At 41.5% G+C, this 21,778-nt stretch overlaps 1 protein-coding gene across 3 annotated transcripts; it reads left to right on the top strand.

The window, feature by feature from the left end:
- The first annotated feature begins 4,898 nt into the window (after positions 1–4,898).
- Positions 4,899–21,752, top strand: LOC118219854 (uromodulin-like). Of its 3 annotated transcripts, XM_035403334.1 has the most exons (14): positions 4,900–5,044; positions 10,621–10,707; positions 11,886–11,974; positions 12,393–13,247; positions 14,048–14,134; positions 14,230–14,544; positions 15,889–16,203; positions 16,672–16,868; positions 17,100–17,254; positions 17,871–18,119; positions 18,555–18,714; positions 19,439–19,505; positions 20,010–20,048; positions 21,038–21,752. In XM_035403334.1, the coding sequence occupies exons 3-14, from the start codon at positions 11,914–11,916 to the stop codon at positions 21,052–21,054; spliced, it is 2,517 nt and encodes an 838-aa protein (XP_035259225.1). In that variant the 5' UTR covers positions 4,900–5,044; positions 10,621–10,707; positions 11,886–11,913; the 3' UTR covers positions 21,055–21,752. The 3 variants fall into 3 exon arrangements, with proteins under 3 accessions (XP_035259227.1, XP_035259225.1, XP_035259226.1); XM_035403336.1 differs by lacking the exon at positions 10,621–10,707 and having other exon boundaries at positions 4,899–5,044; XM_035403335.1 differs by lacking the exon at positions 4,900–5,044 and having other exon boundaries at positions 10,600–10,718.
- The last annotated feature ends 26 nt before the right edge of the window (positions 21,753–21,778 follow it).

Below are 21,778 nucleotides of genomic sequence, written 5' to 3'. Positions count from 1 at the left end.
ATACTAAATCTAAATGTATTTACAAAAAACTCAGATTCCATTAATTAACTTAGTTCTTTGACGATACTGAGGTAAAAATGAAAAGACAAATCTCCTGATCTTCCCCTTAAATTATTGTTTCTCTCTTAACCTTGATATCAAATCTTTCCCTTCTACAGAATATCTAGGGCAGTGGAGTAGCTATTGCACGATCTATTGTTTCTGCCGGATCGCAAAAATAGCATTTCTCTGTTTTTTATAAGTAAGGTACTCTTAAACTCAGTATGTCCAGATCTTAGTCTTGATATTATTGTTTTTTCGCTTCTGTTCCTCCTTATGCATCTCATGTGCCCAACTGCTCTTTGAATGTTGTATAAATATTGCCCTGTTCTATCTTCCACCCACTGCTTTTACGATTTTTCCTGTTGAATCACATTTTTAAACTCTTTTTGGTATGGCTCACATTTATATACACAATTTCTTATTTACTGATTCTTTTACACACGTATCTTCTAACGTGTTCACCTTTACTCTTGCATGCACAGGTACCTATAGAAAGCGAACCCTCAATCCCATCATTTGAATTCAAAATAAAATCTCTGATATTTTAATTATGATCCGAGATGAACCTAAATATGAGTATACAATTATTCTCTAATGCCTTATTTCTTCTACACACTGCAAAGTTAACAGAATTGGCTCCATCTCCCCTCTATAAACAGATAGATCATCACTAATCCTCTTCCATGATGGGAGGGGACTAGATGTGTGTTTTAAAATAAATGGTAAATGGACTGCATTTATATAGCGCTTTACAATTGATGCCTCTCATTCGCCAGAGCAATTAGGGGTTAGGTGTCTTGCTCAAGGACACTTTGACACGCCCAGGGCGGGGTTTGAACCAGCAACCCTCCGACTGCCAGACAATCGGTCTTACCTCCTGAGCTATGTCGCCCCATAAAATAGATGTGGCCTACAGTTTATTTCACAGTGTGCTCAAGATTTATGGAGCTCCAGACCAACTGAGGGGTGTAGTGGGTACCCATTATCAGCATATGAATGATAGATTACGTAACATTTTTACCCTTTCAACTGGGGATTTTTTGACAATCAGACCATGTGCTAAGTAACTTTTTTTAAGACCCGCTGAGCAGGACCTCTATTTGAATGGCCTTCTCAATGAATGCAGGAGGTTGTGGTTCTGGAAATGTGCAGTCTGGTTTGCTGTGTTATTTATTTTAAATGTGCTGTGTGACTTATTTTAAATGCATTAAAGTACGAAACTCACATGTGTGTATGTACTACGGACGGTGCCAAATGCAAATACCATATTCGGCAACACTTGAATAAGGTGTTCTGTCCAAATATTTTCTCCTCCTGAATTTGGCCGATATTATTCGGATTCAGATCTTTTTTTTTCTCATCTCTTTGATGCCATTCACTCAGAAGTCAGCATCAAGGTTCTCAATTACACACACACACACACACACACACACTCTCACACCTGCAGAGAGACAGCGAGTGACCATTTCCCTTATCACTAGATAGGCCACAGCGACACCACCAGGCTTTGGGGACTTTACAATTGAAATTACTCCAACGCTTGAAATGCTTGCCATGATACCAGCTGCTGCGTAATAAAGCCTACAACATATCAGTTTTCATTAAGAAGAATTGTGACACCTTTATATTCATTAAATTACCTATCACATACTTTTTCAATCTGGCCCCCCTTTGGTAATAACCCTCCCCCCCACCAGTTGTTAAACTCAATTATTTTTGACGTCATTGTAGAACCATCACTTTAATGCTTTAATTTCTCAACCATAGCAGTGCCATTGATCATCATGGTAAAAATCTTGGCATTTAATACAGCTTCTGTGTTACGCCCACTTCCGGTTTCTATCCAAATACAAATACAAATGCAAATAATTTTGTTGGTTGAACAAATACAGGTTCAAATACAAATAGTGTCATCTCCATCCACCCCAAATGTGTACATATTGAAATCATATTATATCAATGTCTATGTCTATTTTCAAGCTAAACACAGAAACCTAGGCCTGACGTATTGAGCCTTTTGTGACTTGTTTCAGACACAGGTAGAATGAGGTTTTCTGCCCCATAAATGCACGTGCTATGTATCAAACAGGCGCACGGGGCTGGAAGTGGAGTTTAGATGTCATCTATGTGAGTCATCTCAAAGTGCACTTCTCTCCTTAATCCATATGTTTAGCATGTGGCATAGTGGCTAGTTCTCTAGTGAAGCACAGTAAGGTGTCGTAAAGCAAAGGCCTTGTAGCAGGTCACACCGACAACACACTCTGGTGACACAACCCTCAAATTCAAAACAACGATGTTGCTAAGCAGTCTGGTACCACGTTTCAGGGGGAGCAAGAGGTTTTGCTGTATTTAATGGACAGCGAAGCTATATGCATTTAACCCAATCAAACATTTGTGGTTTAAATTAGAGGTCAGTCCATATGCACAGGCTGAGCGATCTGTGGTACCTTGAAAGATTCTCTCTGGAGGCATTATCAAATATCCCCCCAGATTTTCACAGGTATCACAACTCGGTAGCGTTAGCCTTGCAAAAGTAGAATGGGCAAAAAAACTGAAAACGGGGTGTGAAATATTTTTAAACGTAATTTTTGGAAATAAATTAATTATTTTAAATGCCATTGTATTTCCTGGTACATGTAAACATGCTTATTTGAAAAATGATCATAACCAGTTTAGGAACATTCTTTTTTGATTTTTGAAACTAAGCAGCTTCATTTCTGGAAAACGACAGATTTGGATTATGAGAAACCAGCAACATTTTGGACCATGTTATACTGTCATACAACATTCCAAACATTCATGATATTACCAGAAATAAACGTGAAAAATTTGATTGCTTTCAGAATTCAGCGATGTTTCACATGCAGGAAGACCTGCCATAAAACACAAAGTTACCCAAGACAGCAGACAAATGAGTTCCAAACAGCAGATGGAGAGTGAGACAGCAGTGTAGCAGGAAGTAAAAAGCAGAACAGAGGTTAAAAGCAGGAGCATATTTCAGTCACTGAGTCTTGCATTGTCTGTTTAAAGACAGCAATTAAAAGTAGTTTGTCAAGTTTAAGAACTTAAACTTTAAACTTGTAAGGTGCAAAATATCTGATACCTAACTTGCACTCTTCAACAAATTCAGTAGAGGGACGAGGGACTTTAAAGAGTATCACATCACTAGAGCGGAGGTGATAACTATGTGTATGTCTATTCAGCAGACAGTTGAAGTATGAAGAAAATGGACCAATTATTGTTTTATAAATAAATATATACCAGTAGATCAATCTACACAGATGTAATGACGTTAACCCAGACCATTTATATAGCAAACAATGATGGGCTAATAGTTTCGCACCAGAAATTAAGCACAAGTCGCTATGGTAAATTGTGTCCAAGACATGTAATGTAGAGAAGGAAGCATGCATGTAAAGTATGTCTCCATAATATAAAATGGGGGACAAAAGTGTCTAAAATGAGTTTCCTCTCGATTTTATAACTAAAAAAACATTTATTCCTGAAATAAAAGTGATTAATTTATCTATATGCAATTTAAAACTAAACGTATCATCAAGCCTGATCCCAAGGTATTTATAGCCAAATACTGTTTCAATGCATACCATCAAGAGTGGTGATTTTCAAATCATCAATGGACTGAGAATGAGAAACACTAGGCAGTTAGTTTTGCCTGCATTAAGGACCGGCTGCAGATGAAAAAGTGTGGCATGACTGAATATAATTAAAAGCATTCTGAAGCATTCAAAAGGTTTGGCAAGGGTGGGGGCATGGCATTAAAGAATTGTGTCATCAGTATATAAGTGGATTATTTGAACACATTTGTACATGTTTTAAATGTACCAGGAAATACGATGCCATTTCTAATGATACATTTATTTCCAAAAAATTACAATTTGAGTGGATTAAACATATGAACAATTATTAATATAAATTGTAAATAAAGTAACACAGGACTCAGGATGGAGCTTTGAGGGACTCCTTTAGTTATTTCAAGAAAAGAGGATTTATGGCCAACAGATACTATACTGGCTTGGGCGGCAGTGTAGTATAATGGGTAAGCAGCTGGTCTTGTAACCTAAAAGTCACAGGTAAGACCTTGCGTTCAAAACTATTTCTTGTCTTGCTATGGGGAGATGTTGTTGGCTCTATCCACAGCAGATAGTGTGTGTGTGTGGCTTTACTTTTAAATCCACTGCTTTTTTATTTCACTTTCATGGGGTTATACTTTACCCAGATGTACAGCATTTTATTGTATGGTTCATTGCTGTCTTATCCAATATTGCTATAAACATCCTTTATTGTATGCAGTGTCTGGTCATCGTAGTTATGCAATGCTGACACACTAGTGCTAACCTGCCTTGTGAAACTTAAGCGTTTGGACCTCTGACCTGGATGGCATAGTCAGACAAAAGTGGCCACTGCCTGTGGCCATTGAAGGCTAATAACTGCGGAGAATAAGAGCATCTTCCCAATGCGTGATAGGTGGTCAATCTAGCTGTCAGAATTACAGGTATAATTAAATTTTGTCACTGTATGCAGTTTGAAAAAGGAATAAGTGAAACCAAAATTAAACTATGCATGGTAATTCTGCCTTAAATTTTTAAATTTAGTCTTCAGTGATAATCCTTTCACTCTTGCACTTTGTAAGTTTTAAAAAAAGAAACTATTTACATAAATGATATGTTTCATAAAAAACAAATGCTCTAATACTATCTATGAACCATTGTTTACACTCCTCACATGGATTATATAAATAAATGATTGGCAGAGTTATTAAATGATATGTGTGTGGGCACTGGGATAGAATGCATTTTATAAACTATTGTTTATTGCAGCTGTATATTGCACATCATTTATTGTATGTATGGACCTAATTGGTCACTTATTGCATATGAAAAGATTGCGTGCCCCTTTAACTTGCATGGACTTTGTTTGTTTATTTTCATTCCCATCAAACTGTGCTGTAGCCTGTTAAAAAAATCCTTATCAATGTTTGAAGGTGGGTTTCTGAATAATATGTGATGAAATTTATTTTTATGAAATGTAGATAAATCTCTTTTCCTCCCCCTGCCTGTAATCTAATCTCTATTGTTAAAATCACAGGTGGTATGTTCGTTCGAGTTCAGGATATGGATTGTAAGTTTCTGGTCCAGGGGTGGACATTGAACACTACTCATGTTGCATTGTGTCTTTACAGAGCATTCTTTATGTCTGATTGGGATTTTGCCAGTGTTAGGATGGAGAATGTTCAGTTTCTTTATATGTGGACGTTTTGGTCGGGTTTTATGTCACAGTAGGAAACCTGTGGAAGACTTGTTAGTCTAGTTTAGTTTTTGTGTCTTTATAATAACATGATTTGTTTATAGTATGTTGGGGGAAGTTTCTTTTGCACTTTGTTTTGTTATGGGCACAAGGGATGTTATGTTGTTCCCATTCTTGTTGTGCTTGTTATTCTGTCGGGGGGGGAGATTTGGGACGTAACAGGTGGAAATGTAACCTGACCACCTTGGGAAAATATTTTGAGTACCACAATAGTCAGTGTAATGCTTAGTTCACATGCTTTCACACCACTTCGCTTTGCACACGACAGTCTGCAAGACACACACACACACACACACACACGCCTTTCTTCATAATTCTAGTTTTGAATGTAGAAGTGATCAGGCAAAATTGTATAATTTGACCTGATTCTAAAATATCACTTGCACTGCACTGGGCTATATTATGATATACTTGCAAGTCAAAAGTTTGAGTACACCTGCTTAAAACCATTTTTTTCATGATTAATATTGCATTATATGATATGTGTGCTTATACAAACTGATAACCATAAGTGAATTGCATTTAATTATTTAATAAAAATGGAAATAATTTATTTTGTATATTGTAACGTTTTAATTTTCAAATATTTACAGAAACTTATGTTGTAATGTAAAAAAAAAAAAAAAAAAACTTATGTTGAGATGTAAAACACTGTCATTTATGAATAAAACCAAGTTTCTGTTCACGATTTCCATTTTTATTTAATAATTAAATAATTGAATCAGCTTATATAGGCACACATCATATAGGGCTAATGAAAAAAAGTATTCAATTGAAAAATTATCTAGGAATGTAGGCCTTTGTAACTAGAGATTTAGCTAAATTATTACATGAAGCTTCTTGGTGGCTAATGTCAAAATCATAAATGCACAATGTGCAAAATGCATGGTGCGGAAGTTTTGAGAGGCGGAGGTACGGCCATTGCGCCTGATAATTTTTGCTCCAACAGAGTGTGCGCGATTCAAATTTAGAACAGGGGGTCTCCGTGGCGTTTGAGTTACTGCAGCTAAATAATTCCATCAGTTATTCACACCGTAGCCGTCTCGTAACGAGGCTAAATCGTATGCGAGCTACTACTACGGCTAACTATATACACAAATTTATCTCGTTAGGATATACCCCTTTCAATGCATCATCACGTAAAGTTACCGAGCATGTTTTAACGTTTTATATGTTAACATTACGGTCACATTTTTGTGCTTGATTATTACTCTCCCACTTCTCATTTCACCTCAGCAATGCAGCGTTACGCCTCGGTTGATAATCACGTACCGCTGTGTATCAGTGGATGTTGAGTGGGTCGGGGAGGGGGTTACAGAACCACAAGCACAAGGTCGCATCTGGTCCAATCCGAGGGATGTAGTTTAAATACCGAATAAATGTACGGTATTGTTTTGTATTGATTGATTGTTTTCCGTAATTAAATTAGAATTTTTTTTGTTGTTGCGGTGTTTCAGTTGGCATTTCGTACATGCGTATTTTGACCAAGAATTGCGTGGTTGGTACACAAAATGGGTGCAGGTTGGCAGGTCTGTGTATGGCTCGCATGACATTACATTATTTTAGCAGTCACTCTTATCTGGAGTGACTCATTCAGATTGCATTTGACATAAAATTGAATGATACAACTGGATTACTAAAGCAATTCATCTTAACTACCATGCTCAAAGATACAAAGGCAGTCCAACCAACTACCACTGAGTTACAAGCCCAGTCATTAAACCACACTGCTCTCCATGCAATAGCTATTGTCTAACTTAATTTAATTTGCTCTTTTGTCTCTAGTTTTCAGAACACTTTAAAATGGCTAAGTTCCCTTCCTCAAAATGGATTAAGAAATTCTGAATGTATAGGATGATCCTGTGACGCCTTATTGTCAATAGTGCTACTCAGATTAGATTAGATTAGATTAGATTCAACTTTATTGTACATTACATTACATTACATTATAGGCATTTAGCTGACGCTCTTATCCAGAGCGACTTACAACAGTGTAACCAAACTCAGGATCAAGTCCACTTAAGTCCATTGAATAAAATGCAGATAAAAGCCTTTACTATAGTAGCATACAGTAAGGAAAAACAAGATAGTCTGAACCAAAAAAAAAAAAAATTTTTTTTTTTTTTTTTTTTTTTTAAATAGTTATGGGAGAGGGTTTAGGGAAGAGGAGAGAGGTATACAGAGAAGAGGTGCGTCTTGAGTTTCCGTTTGAAGGTGCTCAGACACTCTGCTGTTCTGACCTCCACTGGAAGATCGTTCCACCATCGTGGGGCCAGAACTGCAAAGAGTCGAGACCTTGTTGCTGCTCGTGTAGGGGGAGGAATCAGCCGCCCTGTAGTAGCCGATCGGAGCGATCTGGCCGGCTTGTAGGGTCTGATCATCTTCTGCAGATAACCAGGAGCTGACCCCTTGACTGCTTGGAAAGCAAGCACCAGTGTCTTAAACCGGATGCGAGCTTGCACTGGTAGCCAGTGGAGGGAGATGAGGAGGGGAGTGACGTGGGAGTCACGAGGGAGGTTGTAAACCAGACGTGCTGCTGCATTCTGGATGAGCTGAAGGGGTCTGGTGGCTGATGCTGGGAGGCCAGCCAGGAGGGAGTTGCAGTAGTCCAGACGTGACAGTATCATGGCCTGGACCAGGAGCTGTGTGGAATAATTGGTGAGGAGTGGTCTTATTCTGCGGATATTGTACAGGATGAACCTGCACGACCGGGTGGTTGCCGCGATATTCTCAGAGAGTGCCAGCCTGTTGTCCAGCACAACTCCAAGATTTCGGGCACTCTGCGAAGGGTGTAGGGGAGTGACTCCTAAAGAAATGGGCAGATGAGAAGTGGGAGAGGTAAGAGAAGGAATATGGAGAAGTTCCGTTTTGCTTGTGTTGAGCTTGAGCTGGTGTTTGGTCATCCAGCTCTGGATGTCACTCAGGCAGGCGGATATGCGATCGGAGACCTGAGTGTCTGTGGGAGAGAAAGAGTAGAAAAGTTGAATATCATCTGCATAGAGATGATATGACATGCCATGGGCGGCAATAACAGGGCCAAGGGACCTAGTATACAGAGAAAAGAGGAGGGGACCAAGGACAGAGCCCTGAGGGACCCCAGTTGTGAGGGGACGAGGAGCTGATACTGCACCGGCCCAGGCAACCTGGAAGGAGCGGCCGGAGAGATAGGACGCAATCCAGTTGAGGGCTGGTCCGCAAATTCCCAATTCTGTCAGGGAAGACAGAAGTGTAGGATGGTCAACGGTGTCGAAGGCAGCTGAGAGGTCAAGAAGAATTAGGACAGATGAACGGGATGCTGCGTGTGCTGCGTGGAGAGACTCAGTGACGGAGAGCAGGGCAGTCTCCGTCGAGTGACCGGGTCTGAAACCAGACTGCTGAGGGTCTTGGAGGTTATGTTTAGAAAGAAAAGAGGAAAGTTGGTTGGACGCAGCACGTTCGAGAGTTTTAGATAGGAATGGAAGAAGGGATACCGGTCTGTAGTTCTGGGTGAGGCAGGGGTCCAGTGTTGGTTTCTTCAGAATGGGGGTGATGTGGGCTCTTTTGAAAGATGACGGGAAGGTGCCAGAAGTCAGGGAGGAGTTAATCAGGTGGGCGATGAAGGGGATGATCTCTGGTGAGATCAGCTGGAGGAGGGTAGAGGGGAGGGGATCAAGGGCACAGGTGGTGGGACGGTGGGAGAGCAAGAGTTGGGAGACATCAGGGAGAGAGAGTGGGGAGAAGGTGGAGAATGTGGGGAGGGTCATAGAGGGGATGGGGGGAGGGAAGGGTGGGGAGTCGGGAGGGTCAAGGGAGCTGCGGATGAGTGTGACCTTTGCTTCGAAGAAGGCTGCGAAGTCTTCAGCAGTAAGGGAGGTCTGAGTTGGAGGTGAGGGTTTACTGAGGAGAGAGGAGAAAATTGAAAACAGTTGCCTGGGGTTAGCAATAGTTTTTATTATTGTTGTAATTGCACGTACACATACTGAGACAACAAAATGCAGTTAGCATCTAACCAAAAGTGCAAAAGAAGCAGTAAAGTGCAGTAAGGTGTATGTACATATGTATAATATAAATATAGAATATGGAATGAAAAGATAAGGTATATAGAGTATGACAGTGAATAAATATGAATACAATATGATAAATATGAATGCAATGCGGTATAAACAGTATAGACAGTTATAAACAGTCTAGACAGTGGATAGGTATAAATATATTAAATATATTATCAGCAAGGTGCGGCAGTGCAAGGTTCAGCCATTGGAGTAAATTGAGTGGGGGGGGGGGCTGGGGGGCTGGGGGGTCCAGGGGGGGTATCCCGGGTGGGGGGGCTGTCACCGTGGTGCAGTGTTCAGCAAGGTGACAGCTGAGGGGAGAAAGCTGGTCCTAAACCTGCTGGTCTTAGAAAGGAGGTTCCTGTAGCGCGTCCCAGAGGGAAGGAGGGCAAACAGTCTGCGGCTGGGGTGATCAGATATGAACTATAACATTGACAGCCATCCAGTTTATAGAGCATTTGATTGAATAACTATTCTTAATTTCAGTTAAATCCAGTAGATTTCTGCGCGATCCAATATAAATCATATATATATATATATATATATATATATATATATACACACTTCCCGGCCACTTCATTAGGTCCACCTGTTCAACTGCAAACTGCACCCGTTAACGCAAATATCTAATCAGCCAATCACGTGGCAGCAACTAAATGCATTTAAGCATGTAGACATTGTCAAGACGATCTGCTGAAGTTCAAACCATCAGAATGGGGAAGAAAGGTGATTTAAGTGACTTTGAACGTGGCATGGTTGTTGGTGCCAGACCGGCTGGTTTGAGTATTTCAGAAACTGCTGATCTACTGGGATTTTCACGCACAACCATCTCTAGGGTTTACAGAGAATGGTCTGAAAAAGACAAAATATCCAGTGAGCGGCAGTTCTCTGGGCGAAAATGCCTTGTTGATGGCAGAGGTCAGAGGAGAATGACAGAAGAATAGGTACATTCCCAAAACTCACTTCTCTGCTCCTTTTGGTTATGTAAGCTGTGAGTTCAAACACTCGTCTAACCTCTTTATAATGTTTAATTTTTTATTAGACTTTCCAGTAAGACATTTGTTTTATGGATTTGAGTAACCTAGATTTTTTTGTGTAATTTCAGTTGGATAAAAAAAGGATCTGTAGATTACACTATGAGGTATGTTGATCAATAACTATATGACCAACATCATGCTCAGTGAATGTTTATGATGGCTTGCATCTCCTGATTACTTCCTAGAAATGTCCTCAACCTTTATATCGACTGCAGGAGGTATATAAACCCAAGCTTTAAATCACACATCAGATCACCTTGTGCAACCGATTGGTAAGTGAATGGTAATCATCATATATTCTTTACAAATTGTATCAAGGGATTAGTGATATGTTATAGGAAAATGTGTAAGTTAAATTAGAGTAGTTAGAATTCAGAACACAAAAACAAAGTGAAATGAAACCCATTTATCCTTGCAGAAATGAAATAATCTAAATAGATATTGAATAGATAACTAAAATAGATAAATATTGCATCACTTCACAGTATGTAGAAATTATTGCTGTTTATATATATATATATAACAATTTGCAAGTGTACAGAGCCAAAACAACAAGAAATGTGTCATTGCCCCAATACTTCTGCACTTTAATATGTACATATAATTAAATGCTGAAGTATTGGGACGATGACACAGTTCTTGTTGTTTTGGGTCTGTACACCAGCAAATTGTTGTACAAATGAAACAATGCATATAAGCTTAAAATCTTCAGTTCCCATTTGTTTCTGGGGCAATTTTGCTGGTGAAGTGCCGTCCATTAAGTTTTGAGGCATTTAATTGGATCTGAATGGATAAGATGTTTCTCTACATGCAAGAATGCATCCTTCTGCTGCCGTCAGCAGTCACATCATCAACAATGAAGACAAATGAGCCAGTTATACATGGCCAAGTTATAACACTACCTCCACTGTGTTTCACAAATGAGGGTGGCGGGGGTTCGGTGGTTTGATGGGTTCAACAGTTGAAAAGTGGTTCTTCTTAACAATTGAAAGTATCTGTTGGTCATCCATTACAGTGGCCTTCTATGGTCTACCAGTTATTTGCTATTACTGAGCATACTGAGCACCAGTGTGTTTTTGCATCTTCACAATGTATTAAACAGTTGATTTTGTCACATCCAGTATTTTGGGTATGTCTCTGATCAATTTATTCTTATTTTTCAGCCTCATGATGCTTTACTAGAATCGACACTTCTTTTTTTTGTTGAGTTGAGAGCAACAATAACTGACTCCAAAACCAAATTCCACACCTAGCATCAACTCCTGAATTTCTGTTTGTTTTCTTCTGTGTGAAAAGACACACAGCTGGCCAAGAAACAGCTGAGCAGCCAGCTGACCAATTACTTTTGCTCCAGTAAATTTCAGGGACTATGTACAAAATATTATTTACAATATATTCTTTGGACATTTTAGTTACATTCAGTTACCTTTGTGTTTTTGTTTTCTGAAAGGTTTTGCTGAGTCACTGGTCTTGGAACGATGACTTCAAGAGCTGCGTTGCTGTTCTTCTTGATATTGGCCATCACGGCTGATAGCACTGGTATGGTAATGCAGAATCTCACCTCTGCCTTTACATGATCAGATTCTTCCAGCTAACATGCAAAGAAAATAGAGTCGTCAGTCAGCTCTTTGTTAGAGGGCTGTGAACAGGGTGATGAAAAACAGCTCTGTAGTCACCTCGAAAATAGACAAACTTTGGAAAAATGAAGCTGAGCAATCTGAGCAATTTACTCTCATTTGAATTCCAGTTGTCTGCTCCTGTTCGAGTTATATGGACCGAGATTGGTACCATCTCATAGTCGTGTTTTGTAACGCTCCCAAACTAACATATATACTGTAGCGTTTGAACGTCAACATTAGAGGTTTCCAGACTTCGAAAATGTTTAAAAACACATTTTTTCCACTACTAAGTGAGTCTTTGATACAGGTGATGTTCAGGGCTGTCGTTGCGTTTGCAGCTTTGCTGGTGACGGACTGCGAGGCGTGCAGCATGGACGCAGCATGCCAGAGCTCTCAGGGGGCCCAAAACGTGACCCCGACATGCAGCTGCGCGGCCGGCTTCGTGGGAGACGGCATTTCCTGCTACAACCGCACGGCCTGCGACGGCGCCGCCGCGTGCTGCAGCCACCCCGGCTACCGCTGGTCCTCGGAGCAAGGATGCGTGGACACGGACGAGTGCACCTCCCCCGAGGCCTGCACCTCCCCTCTGGTCTGCGAGAACACGCCCGGCTCATTCGGCTGCGTGATGCCCAGGGAGGGGAAACTCCAGGAGCCCGGCGCGGACCCGAGCGCCCGACCCGATTCCGACCCGGACTCCCACCAGCGTTCCGACCCCGGTTCCGACCCGAGCTCGGACCAGCGGTCTGTGTCGTTCGGCTGCGGCGGCGTGACCTGCCCCGCGGGACAGGACTGCCTCCTCATTAATGGCGTCCGCCGATGCCTGGACCCCTGCCGGCACTACTCGGTGTTGGATGATCCGTGGCGAGCCACTGACCACAGGATGTCAGGCAGGGCGTCGTGTGACAGAACAGGCAACTGGCAAGGCTGGTACCGCCTGTTCCTGGGGAATGCCAGCGTGCAGATGCCGGAGAGGTGCGTAGAGATGAGCATGTGCGGGACCCACGCTCCGCTCTGGCTCCCAGACCGCCACCCAGAACTGACGGATGGAATCGTCAGGAGCCGCGTCTGCGGGAAGTGGAACCATGACTGTTGTTGGTTTCAGTCCAACCAGATCCACGTCAAGGCCTGTCCTGGAAATTTCTTTGTCTATAAGTTTGTCGACACATCTGCCTGTTCTTTGGCCTACTGTGCAGGTATGGTTACTTGTGCATGGAATGATAAACAAATTACTGAGCACAGCAATTCAGCAGACATTCTTCAGTAAACATCCAGTGGTATCGTGTTAACAGGTTTAAGGTAAAACTTTACCCAAGATCAAGCAGATTCATAGATGTGTTATTTGTTATTGCATAATGAGCATATTGCATAATCAGCATCCATTATCGAAACAACCCATTATATCTTACTGCAGCGAAACACCTAACAGAATATATGGGGTCTATATGTTCTTTTCCAATAATTCATTTGGATACTAGTTCCTAATACAAGAATAATTGATGGTGATGATGTCTTGCTTTGCAATTTGAGTTGAGGTAGTATTGCTTTTGGCTGGTTTGGAACATTCATGGTTTGGAAGTCCATTTATGGTAAACAGTGGAAACATGACGACAGAGGTTTGGAATTTAGCCAGCACAAGTTCCATTATCTTGTCGTACGAAGCACAGGATATCACCAACTGTGTGTGATGACTTCTGGTGACATAAGCAACGCTGAGGTGGTGTGTAGACTTTTTCTGGAAGACACACAGAATTCCACATTGTATTTTCAAACACGAAAAGCACATTAGGAAAAATGCTATTTTACAGTTGTTAATTTGAATCCACAGTACAAACCGACATTGCCTCTCACTGAATTCCTTCAGTAAATATTCAGCTATAAATGAACTGTATGTGAAAAAGAATCCAAGCTGTATAAGTCATTCTACATAAGTGACTGCTCAATGTCTTAAATGTCTAACTGCTCACTGCCTAAAATGCAATCTGTCCTCTTTTAGATGTCAACACCGCAGTGTGTGGTACCTGTGGAGAAGGTGAAACCTGTGTGAGTGAGGACAAAGTGAACTGGAGGTGTGAGATACAGGGTGGGTGAAAAAGCTCAGAGCATCTGAATCTATCTCGCAGTTAAAAAAAAAAAAAAAACACCTCTAAGTTTGGTCTTTTCACCTGTGTGTTGTAGCCAGTGCCCAGATCAGACTGGTGAATGGAAGTGATCAGTGCTCTGGCAGAGTGGAGATCTACCATGATGGCCAATGGGGGACGGTGTGTGATGACTTCTGGGAGATAGAAAACGCTGAGGTGGTGTGTAGACAGGTGGGCTGTGGCACAGCTGTGGCTGCCCCAGGCATTGCCCACTTTGGACAGGGCAGTGGGCCCATTTGGTTGGATGATGTGAGGTGTTCTGGAAATGAATCCACCCTGGCACAGTGCCGGCACCCGGGATTTGGGGTACACAACTGTGTTCACAATGAAGACGCTGGTGTGGTTTGCTCAGGTAGGAGATCGTCTGTCACGTTTTCTTAATTACCTTCAGTTGACTGTTATAAAGATGAACAAGAGGACATACCTTCGGTGGCCATGAAGGGCAAGACAAATTAGCAAATCTGACAAGAACACAAAAATAATACATTTTAAAAATTCAACTCAAAAAACACAACAAACTTAGAAACACAATGACTTTTCACAAAACAAAATCTGAAACACATCTGAAACCACAATATAATTTAGTAAACACAATTACAGTTTAGAGACACAACAACAAAAGGTAAAACAAAATAACATTTGTCGAAAGAAATGGAAAAATTCACACACAAAAAAACCGCAGTAGTGTTAGTCATGACGTCCTTTTGTAGGTTAACCCGGAGGTTTGTTCCGCCACTGGTTCCCTCGGCAGAGTTCCAATAATTTTTTTCCCATAGGGACTTAGTTTTCTGCCGAAAATAAGGTCTGTGGGTAAGGTATGCCTAAAACAATTTCACGTTTTACATCCAATTACATCCATTAATATCTCAACCGTGAATTTCGAAACCGTTAAGGCAGTTGCAAAAATGCGACCATTGTTGTAATTTCAATATAGCAACTTGTTAGCAACTTACTTTTTAAAAGCACATTACAGCTTCGAAATTCACGTTTGAGATATTAATGGATGTAATTTATCCCGTAGAACAAAACGTGAAACTCTCTTAGGCTTACGTTCATCAAATAGGCTACCTTGTTTTCGGCAGAAAACGAAATCCCTAAGAGGAAAAAAGCATTAGAAATCTGCCGAGGGAACCCATGACTCAAAAATAAGAATTTACTTTCGGGTTTTAGGACTACAAACTGTAACACTCAACAAGTCAACCTTCCACAAACCGGGAAAGTAGGTAGTGACCGTTTCGTTCCTGATTGGACAGAATTGTTGTCAATCTGAATGACCAAAAGTACTGGAATCTTTCGTTGTAGGCCTATTCACGGTTTTTTGCATTATTGCATTTGTTAATTTGTACTGACAAACGTTGCTTTACTTTTTGCTGTTTTGTTCTTTAAGTTGTAATTGTGTTTTGCAAAATTATATATTAAAATTATTTTGCAAAACTACATCTACCCCTTTTTTTAATAAAGCTCGATGTCAGCTCAATATGATTACTGATTATATTTTTAAGCATTTTATTATATCGTCATATTTTTCTGAAAAAAAAAAATGGACGAAGAAACATTTGCTTAAGAAAAATGGGAAACCGTAGAATTTATTTGCTGATGTAAAGGAAAGTCTTCATTATCACCCAAGGATGCGAATCTTTTCATGGGTTTTCTTCTTTCTTATTTATTTTCCTTTTTACAAATATGTTTTATACAGACAGTTCCCAGATCAGATTGGTGGATGGGCAAAATCAGTGCTCTGGCAGAGTGGAGATCTACCATGATGGCCAGTGGGGAACGGTGTGTGATGACTTCTGGGACATAAACGACGCTGAGGTGGTGTGTAGACAGGTGGGCTGTGGCAGAGCTCTGGCTGCTCCAAACTTCGCCCACTTTGGACAGGGCAGCGGGCCCATCTGGTTGGATGATGTGATGTGCTCTGGGAGTGAATCCTCTCTGTCAGAGTGCCCACACCCTGGGTTTGGGGTACACAACTGTGGTCACAATGAAGATGCTGGTGTGGTTTGCGCAGGTAAGAGGAAAATGAAAACATTTTAGTTTCACTGCTGCCTGTTACAAATGGGACTTGTGTGCTTGGCACAAAACTGCCCCGCAATTCAGTTTTTTGTTGCTGTTAATTTCACCTGCTTAAGCTGTCTGTCTATATTCAAAATTATCAACAAAAAAAGCTGTAATTAAATATCCAGTTTCCATGTTTCACACAGCCATCAATTCATTTATCTATTTATTTATTAGTAAACTAAAAAGCTGAGATTCAGAAAAAAGAGATCGATAGATAGATAGATAGACAGATACTTCAGTGATCCCATAGCGAAATTCCAATGTTAGCTTACAAATATATATATCCAGCTGTGTAATTGGATACAATATAAATGCTATGTAAAAAATAAAAGTTGTGTATGTCGCTCTGGGTAAGAGCGTCTGCTAAATGCCTGAAATGTAATGTAAAAAAAAAAAAGCATCTCTTTTCATCGTCCAGAGTCGCACACCCCAGAGCTGGTGTGTGGGCAGAGCACCATGCAGTTTGGGTTACGCAGAGCTCACCTGCAAGATGCAGGGCTGGACCCGTCGAGCGCACACCTGGCTAACTTCCGCTGCACCGCGTATGTGCACCACAACGGCATTTTCTGGTTTTCGGTGGTTCGCAGAGTGGGGAGCTGCGGGACCCAGCTGAGGGTAAGGCCATGCCCTTACCGCCAATCATTGGTGTGAAACAAATTCAACAGAGCAAAGAATATGTGCTACAACCCTTTTCTTTGCAGTGGCAATATACTGTATGCATATATATACACACAATATGTGCTTTAATCGCTCACATTAATTGCTTGGTTTTCATAAAAAATAAATCTCTCACGTGACTGTTCTACTTCAGTCCTTCTTATTACGTGCCTTTTCCTTTTCCAACAGACAAACAGCACCCATGCCATTTATTCCAACAGTTTATTTGTTTACCCTGTTGCCGTGGGAAGTGTAAACTTTTCCATCCCAGAGAGATTTCCATTCTCCTGCGTGTATCCTCTGGATGCAGAGGCCAGCCTGGATGTGGCCGTCGGTCCCTATTTGTGAGCAATATTACTACTACTAGTACTACTGCTACTGTTCTGCTATTACTATTGCTGCTACTACTAGTACTGCTACTACTTTTACTATTACTGCTACTACTGCTATTACTATTTATGCTACTACTAGTACTACTGCTACTGCTGCTGCTTCTATCACTACTACTACTACTACTGCTATTACTACTGCTGCTACTACTACTACTACTACTGCTGCTACTGCTACTACTGCTACTACTACTGCTGCTACTGCTACTGCTACTACTGCTCCTACTGCTACTGCTACTACTGCTGCTGCTACTGCTACTACTACTACAGCTACTACTTCTACTGGTACTACTACTGCACTCAATAAATAAATGAATAAATAAATAATTGCCATATTAACCGAATCTCAGTGAACAATCTCACAATGTAGATAATGTATCAATTAAGCTTCTGCCCCGTTTGTGTGTGGTCCTTTTTTCTGTGCAAAATAATAATGACAGGTAAAGTTTTCATAAGTTATTTACAGATGAGCCCTTTTCGTGAGCATCTTTAGTAAATGTGTCTAGTTCAGCAAGCTCGTGTTTTCAGGGGGAAATGCAACTAGTTTGTTTTATTCCATGGTGCTTGTTAGGTCAGTGGAGGGGGCAGTGGTGGGGGTGGGCCCCAGGTCCAGCGCAGCCATGGCTCTCTACCGCAACGACAACTACACAGACCCCTACTCCGCGGGCGCGGTCGTCCTGCCCCTTGGCTCCGCCCTCCATGTGGGCGTGTCTGTGGAGGAGGCAGCTTCAGATAGGTTTGCTGTCGTTCTGGAAAACTGCTACTCCACGCCCTCTGCTGACTCAAATCACCCTGCGCCCTTCTTCCTGATTCAGAACAGGTCAGTCATCATCAACAGGTCATCCTGGTCATTATAAACGGGTGTTTGCAGGAGTGCTGGGTTGGGGTGATGGGTAATTTCCTGTAGCATCATCTTGAAAAGTAGGGAAACCACCACCTTGCGGTGCTGTAGTGACATCACGTCGATTAGGCATCTGCCATCCGTCTGTGTCAGCTGCGCGAGATCAGAAAGTTGCTCAGTCACTGTCTGCGTAGCTCAGCATGTGAAATCGGAATATGAAGTATGTTACCATGAGGAAATATACGTATGTGTGTGTGCATGTGTGTGTGTGAGTGTGTGCAAATGTGCGTGTGTATGTGTTTGTGTGCTTGTGTGTGTGTGAGTGTGTATGTGTGAGAGTGTGTATGTGTGTATGAGTGTGTGCGTGTGTGTTTTGTAAATGTCGTTTTCCCACCTTCGTGCCCCTCCGGCCAGGTGTCCTAGCAACAGTCGCCTGGTGAAGGTGGAGGACAGCGGACCCTCTCTCCCCGGCCGTTTCACTGCCTTGGTGAACTTATTCTCTGGTGACTATGACAACATCTACCTGCACTGTAGTCTGAGCATGTGCGACCCCACACAGGCCGGCTGCTCCCAGGTGAGTTCTGTGTTCCTTTTTGGGTTTCCAGGTGCCCAGTTTTCAACTAGAATGTCTGGTTTTCAAATTGTTTGTACAGGTCCAGTTTGTGGCCCCGATCATACAATATAATGTCCAGTCAGAATAACTGATTGAAAAAAATCCGCAAAAAAATTGTGTCTCAAAACCACCCCTCCCCATCCCCGGTCTGCCATTGATTCCAACAGCCCCAGCTCCCCATCTTGTTTGCAATTAAGCTTACACCTGCGCATGTTGTCCGGTTTAGACAAATTGTAAATCTGGCAACCCTAGTTCCTCATGGAGCTGAGGTGTCATCTTTCTATTACAGAAAGAAAATGCAATTACAACAAGGAATTTGCTGCTTACATCACTGAGAAAAATATGAACTGTTAGCAGTGGCTAAATGGTATTCCTCCTGTATTGTGTGAGGATTCAAGCTGCATCGCCTCCATTTGGTCGCCAGAGGGTGACATAATCATCACAAACTCTGATTATGTGTTCGCCTTTTGGCAATTCGAGAGCTAATTAGTTTTGACTCAGGCTGTATTATTTTTTGCAACTCAATCCAAGCCTCCGGCTGCCTTTCTCTGTTATTGGGTTCAACACCACCACCATTACATATTGTGAAGAGAAGAGGGGAAGAGATTGACCACTAGTACAGAGAACTTGACCTAACAGTCCCAGTGTGCAGATTTTCTTAAATTTTGTTGCTCTCTCTTCACAGGCATGCAGGTCCAGAGTGTCCCGTTCTATCTCCCTTGAGAATCCCCTGACCATTGGACCCATCTCCTGTAAGCCTCCGCTCAGAATTACGGGTTTCATTTCACCTGGAGACAAACCTGAAAATGTATTGGGCTTGTACTTTATGTACTTTGGGCCTGTTACTGTAGTATGTCGTTGGGTTTGGCTTGCTGTATGTAATATGTCGCTGGGTTTGGCTTGCTGTAGTATGCATGCGCTTGAGGTTAGCGTAACTGTAATTTGTACTTTGGTTAGGAATACTGGAGGATACATATTTTTCATATGATTTCTCTTGATGTTTTCAGACTTCATAAAACAAATTTTGTTGATGTCTGAGCATTTTATTGTTTTTAAAAAAAATTTCTTCAGCAAACATATATATATATATAAAAGCATTTCATTGATTGATTGATTGAATGATTTATTGGTCTAATTGATCCTGTTTGGATATCTGTACACTCTCCTCCTCAAATATTGAGGAAACTCAATCACAGTGAACTGTGAGGTGCTTTCACAGTGAAACACACCAGTAACACTCAGTTTTTACCTTTCAGGGGAGAAGGTGGCCAGAGAGGACACCTTAGCATTCGCGGGTGAGCACAAACACTTTCTCACTCAGTCGCTGTAGAGCACAGAACAATGTTACAGTGGGCAATTATTGATATTACCATGTCATGACCAGTCAGCTAATCACAGTAACATTCACCATGGGGCAGCCATGGAACAGTATATGTTTTACTGAAACAGAGAGGCACAACTTAATTCCTGGAGGGCAGGAGTGTATCCTGGGTTTTCAAAACACCGTTATACACCGGCACTGGTTCCGTTCTTATATCAGGCCACAGTGAAATGCTTGCAGCAAGAACACACGTGCAGTCTGCAGCTATATTTCATAACCTTATAAATAAATCATCTCAAGGAATCAAATGGGCTGATTACATGAGAGAAGAAATTGGCATGAAATCCTGAAACAGGACGGCCCGCATTGTGCCCCCCTCACCAGCAGCACACGCAGAGACAGTGTTGGGGGGGGGGGGGGCAGTGTAGTATGATGGTTAAGGAACTGGCCTCTCGGCACCGAGGTTGAAGGTTTGAGTCAGAGTCGGCTGCTGGTGTAAATGCTCCGTGGGCTGGTTCCCCAGCCCAGGGCCGCCCAAACAGAACCGGATCTGGTATCAATCCCAGGTGTGGCCCTGCCATTGTACCCCTGAGCAAAGTACTCGACCTGCATTACTTCAGTAAATATCCAGGATTGTATGTAAAAAGAGTGTAAGCTGTGTAAGTTACACTCTGGAAAACAGCACCTGCTAAATGGCTAAAATGTGAAAAAATATGGGTATGAGGTGGAAAAAGCTGTATTTAGTGAAGCAGATTTAGATCTTAAAATAACAGGTTGCAGTCCCAAGTGAGGCTCTGCTCTTATTCCACTGGGTGCCGTGTTTGACTTGCTCTCCTGCTGACAGGGCTCTGCTCCTAAAATTGACTAAATATTTCAATGTGTCAGTGTGTCCTTGGTTACTTCTTAATTCATATAAAAATAACAGCAGGTCTCACAAATGCTTCTGCTTTTATTTGTTTTCAGGAGCATCAGATGAATGAATCTGCGTCCCGTGTCCTGCCGCCTCTTTGTTTGTACCTGCCTTGATTGGTCACTTGGATTTCAGCCATTAGATCTGTTTTTTGCCCTTCCCTTTTCTTCTCCGTTTTCTAATTGGTCACATGCCTGTCAGTCTGATATATTCCAGGTCTTATTGGTCACAGCAGACTATCAGGATCAAGCTGACCCGTTACATCCACATAGATCATTAGTACAGTGGATGGCTTTTTGCCCTTTAAACGTTGTACTCTTTTAGAAACTACATGAACAGTCCTCTCTGAAAGCACACGGAGGGTCTGCTTGTCGTCTAAAATAAACCCTCAGCAGTCCGTGAGATTCAAGCTCATTACCCACGGTGTGCTATTTCAATTGTAGGCAAAATCCCCAATTTGTAATCACAAGACAAGCCTTCAGGGAACCAAAAGAAAAATCTAGAAATGCCTCAGCCTACATAAAAAACCAATACGGCGGTTTAAACGGAAGTTAAACAGTCGTCTTACAGATCTGTTAATTCTACGTATCAAAAAAGGAAGTCACCTCCTTTAGAAGTCTGAACAATGCTCATGAAGAAACCACTGAACAATATCACTTACTATTTGGGATGTTGGTCCTATGCCACTGTTTTTTCTTCTTCTTTGCATTTACTGTACAAATGTACTTTGAAATATATGTTTCAATAAATGACTGCGTGTTGACATCATGTGAAAACATCATGTGAAACACAAA

The sequence above is a fragment of the Anguilla anguilla genome, chromosome 2 (genome assembly GCF_013347855.1).
Source record: "Anguilla anguilla isolate fAngAng1 chromosome 2, fAngAng1.pri, whole genome shotgun sequence".
Lineage (NCBI taxonomy): Eukaryota > Metazoa > Chordata > Actinopteri > Anguilliformes > Anguillidae > Anguilla > Anguilla anguilla.
The sequence above is the reverse complement of the archived record's forward strand: the minus strand, read 5'-3'. Positions and strand labels throughout refer to the sequence as shown.

What these genes read in the sequence shown, in the direction of transcription:
- LOC118219854 (XM_035403336.1), top strand. Translation starts at nt 11,914, where the DNA reads ATGACTTCAAGAGCTGCGTTGCTGTTCTTCTTGATATTGGCCATCACG. An exon ending in TTCTTCCTGATTCAGAACAG is followed by an intron (nt 18,120 to 18,554) that starts GTCAGTCATCAT and finishes CCCTCCGGCCAG; the next exon opens with GTGTCCTAGCAACAGTCGCC. An exon ending in GACCATTGGACCCATCTCCT is followed by an intron (nt 19,506 to 20,009) that starts GTAAGCCTCCGC and finishes TTTACCTTTCAG; the next exon opens with GGGAGAAGGTGGCCAGAGAG.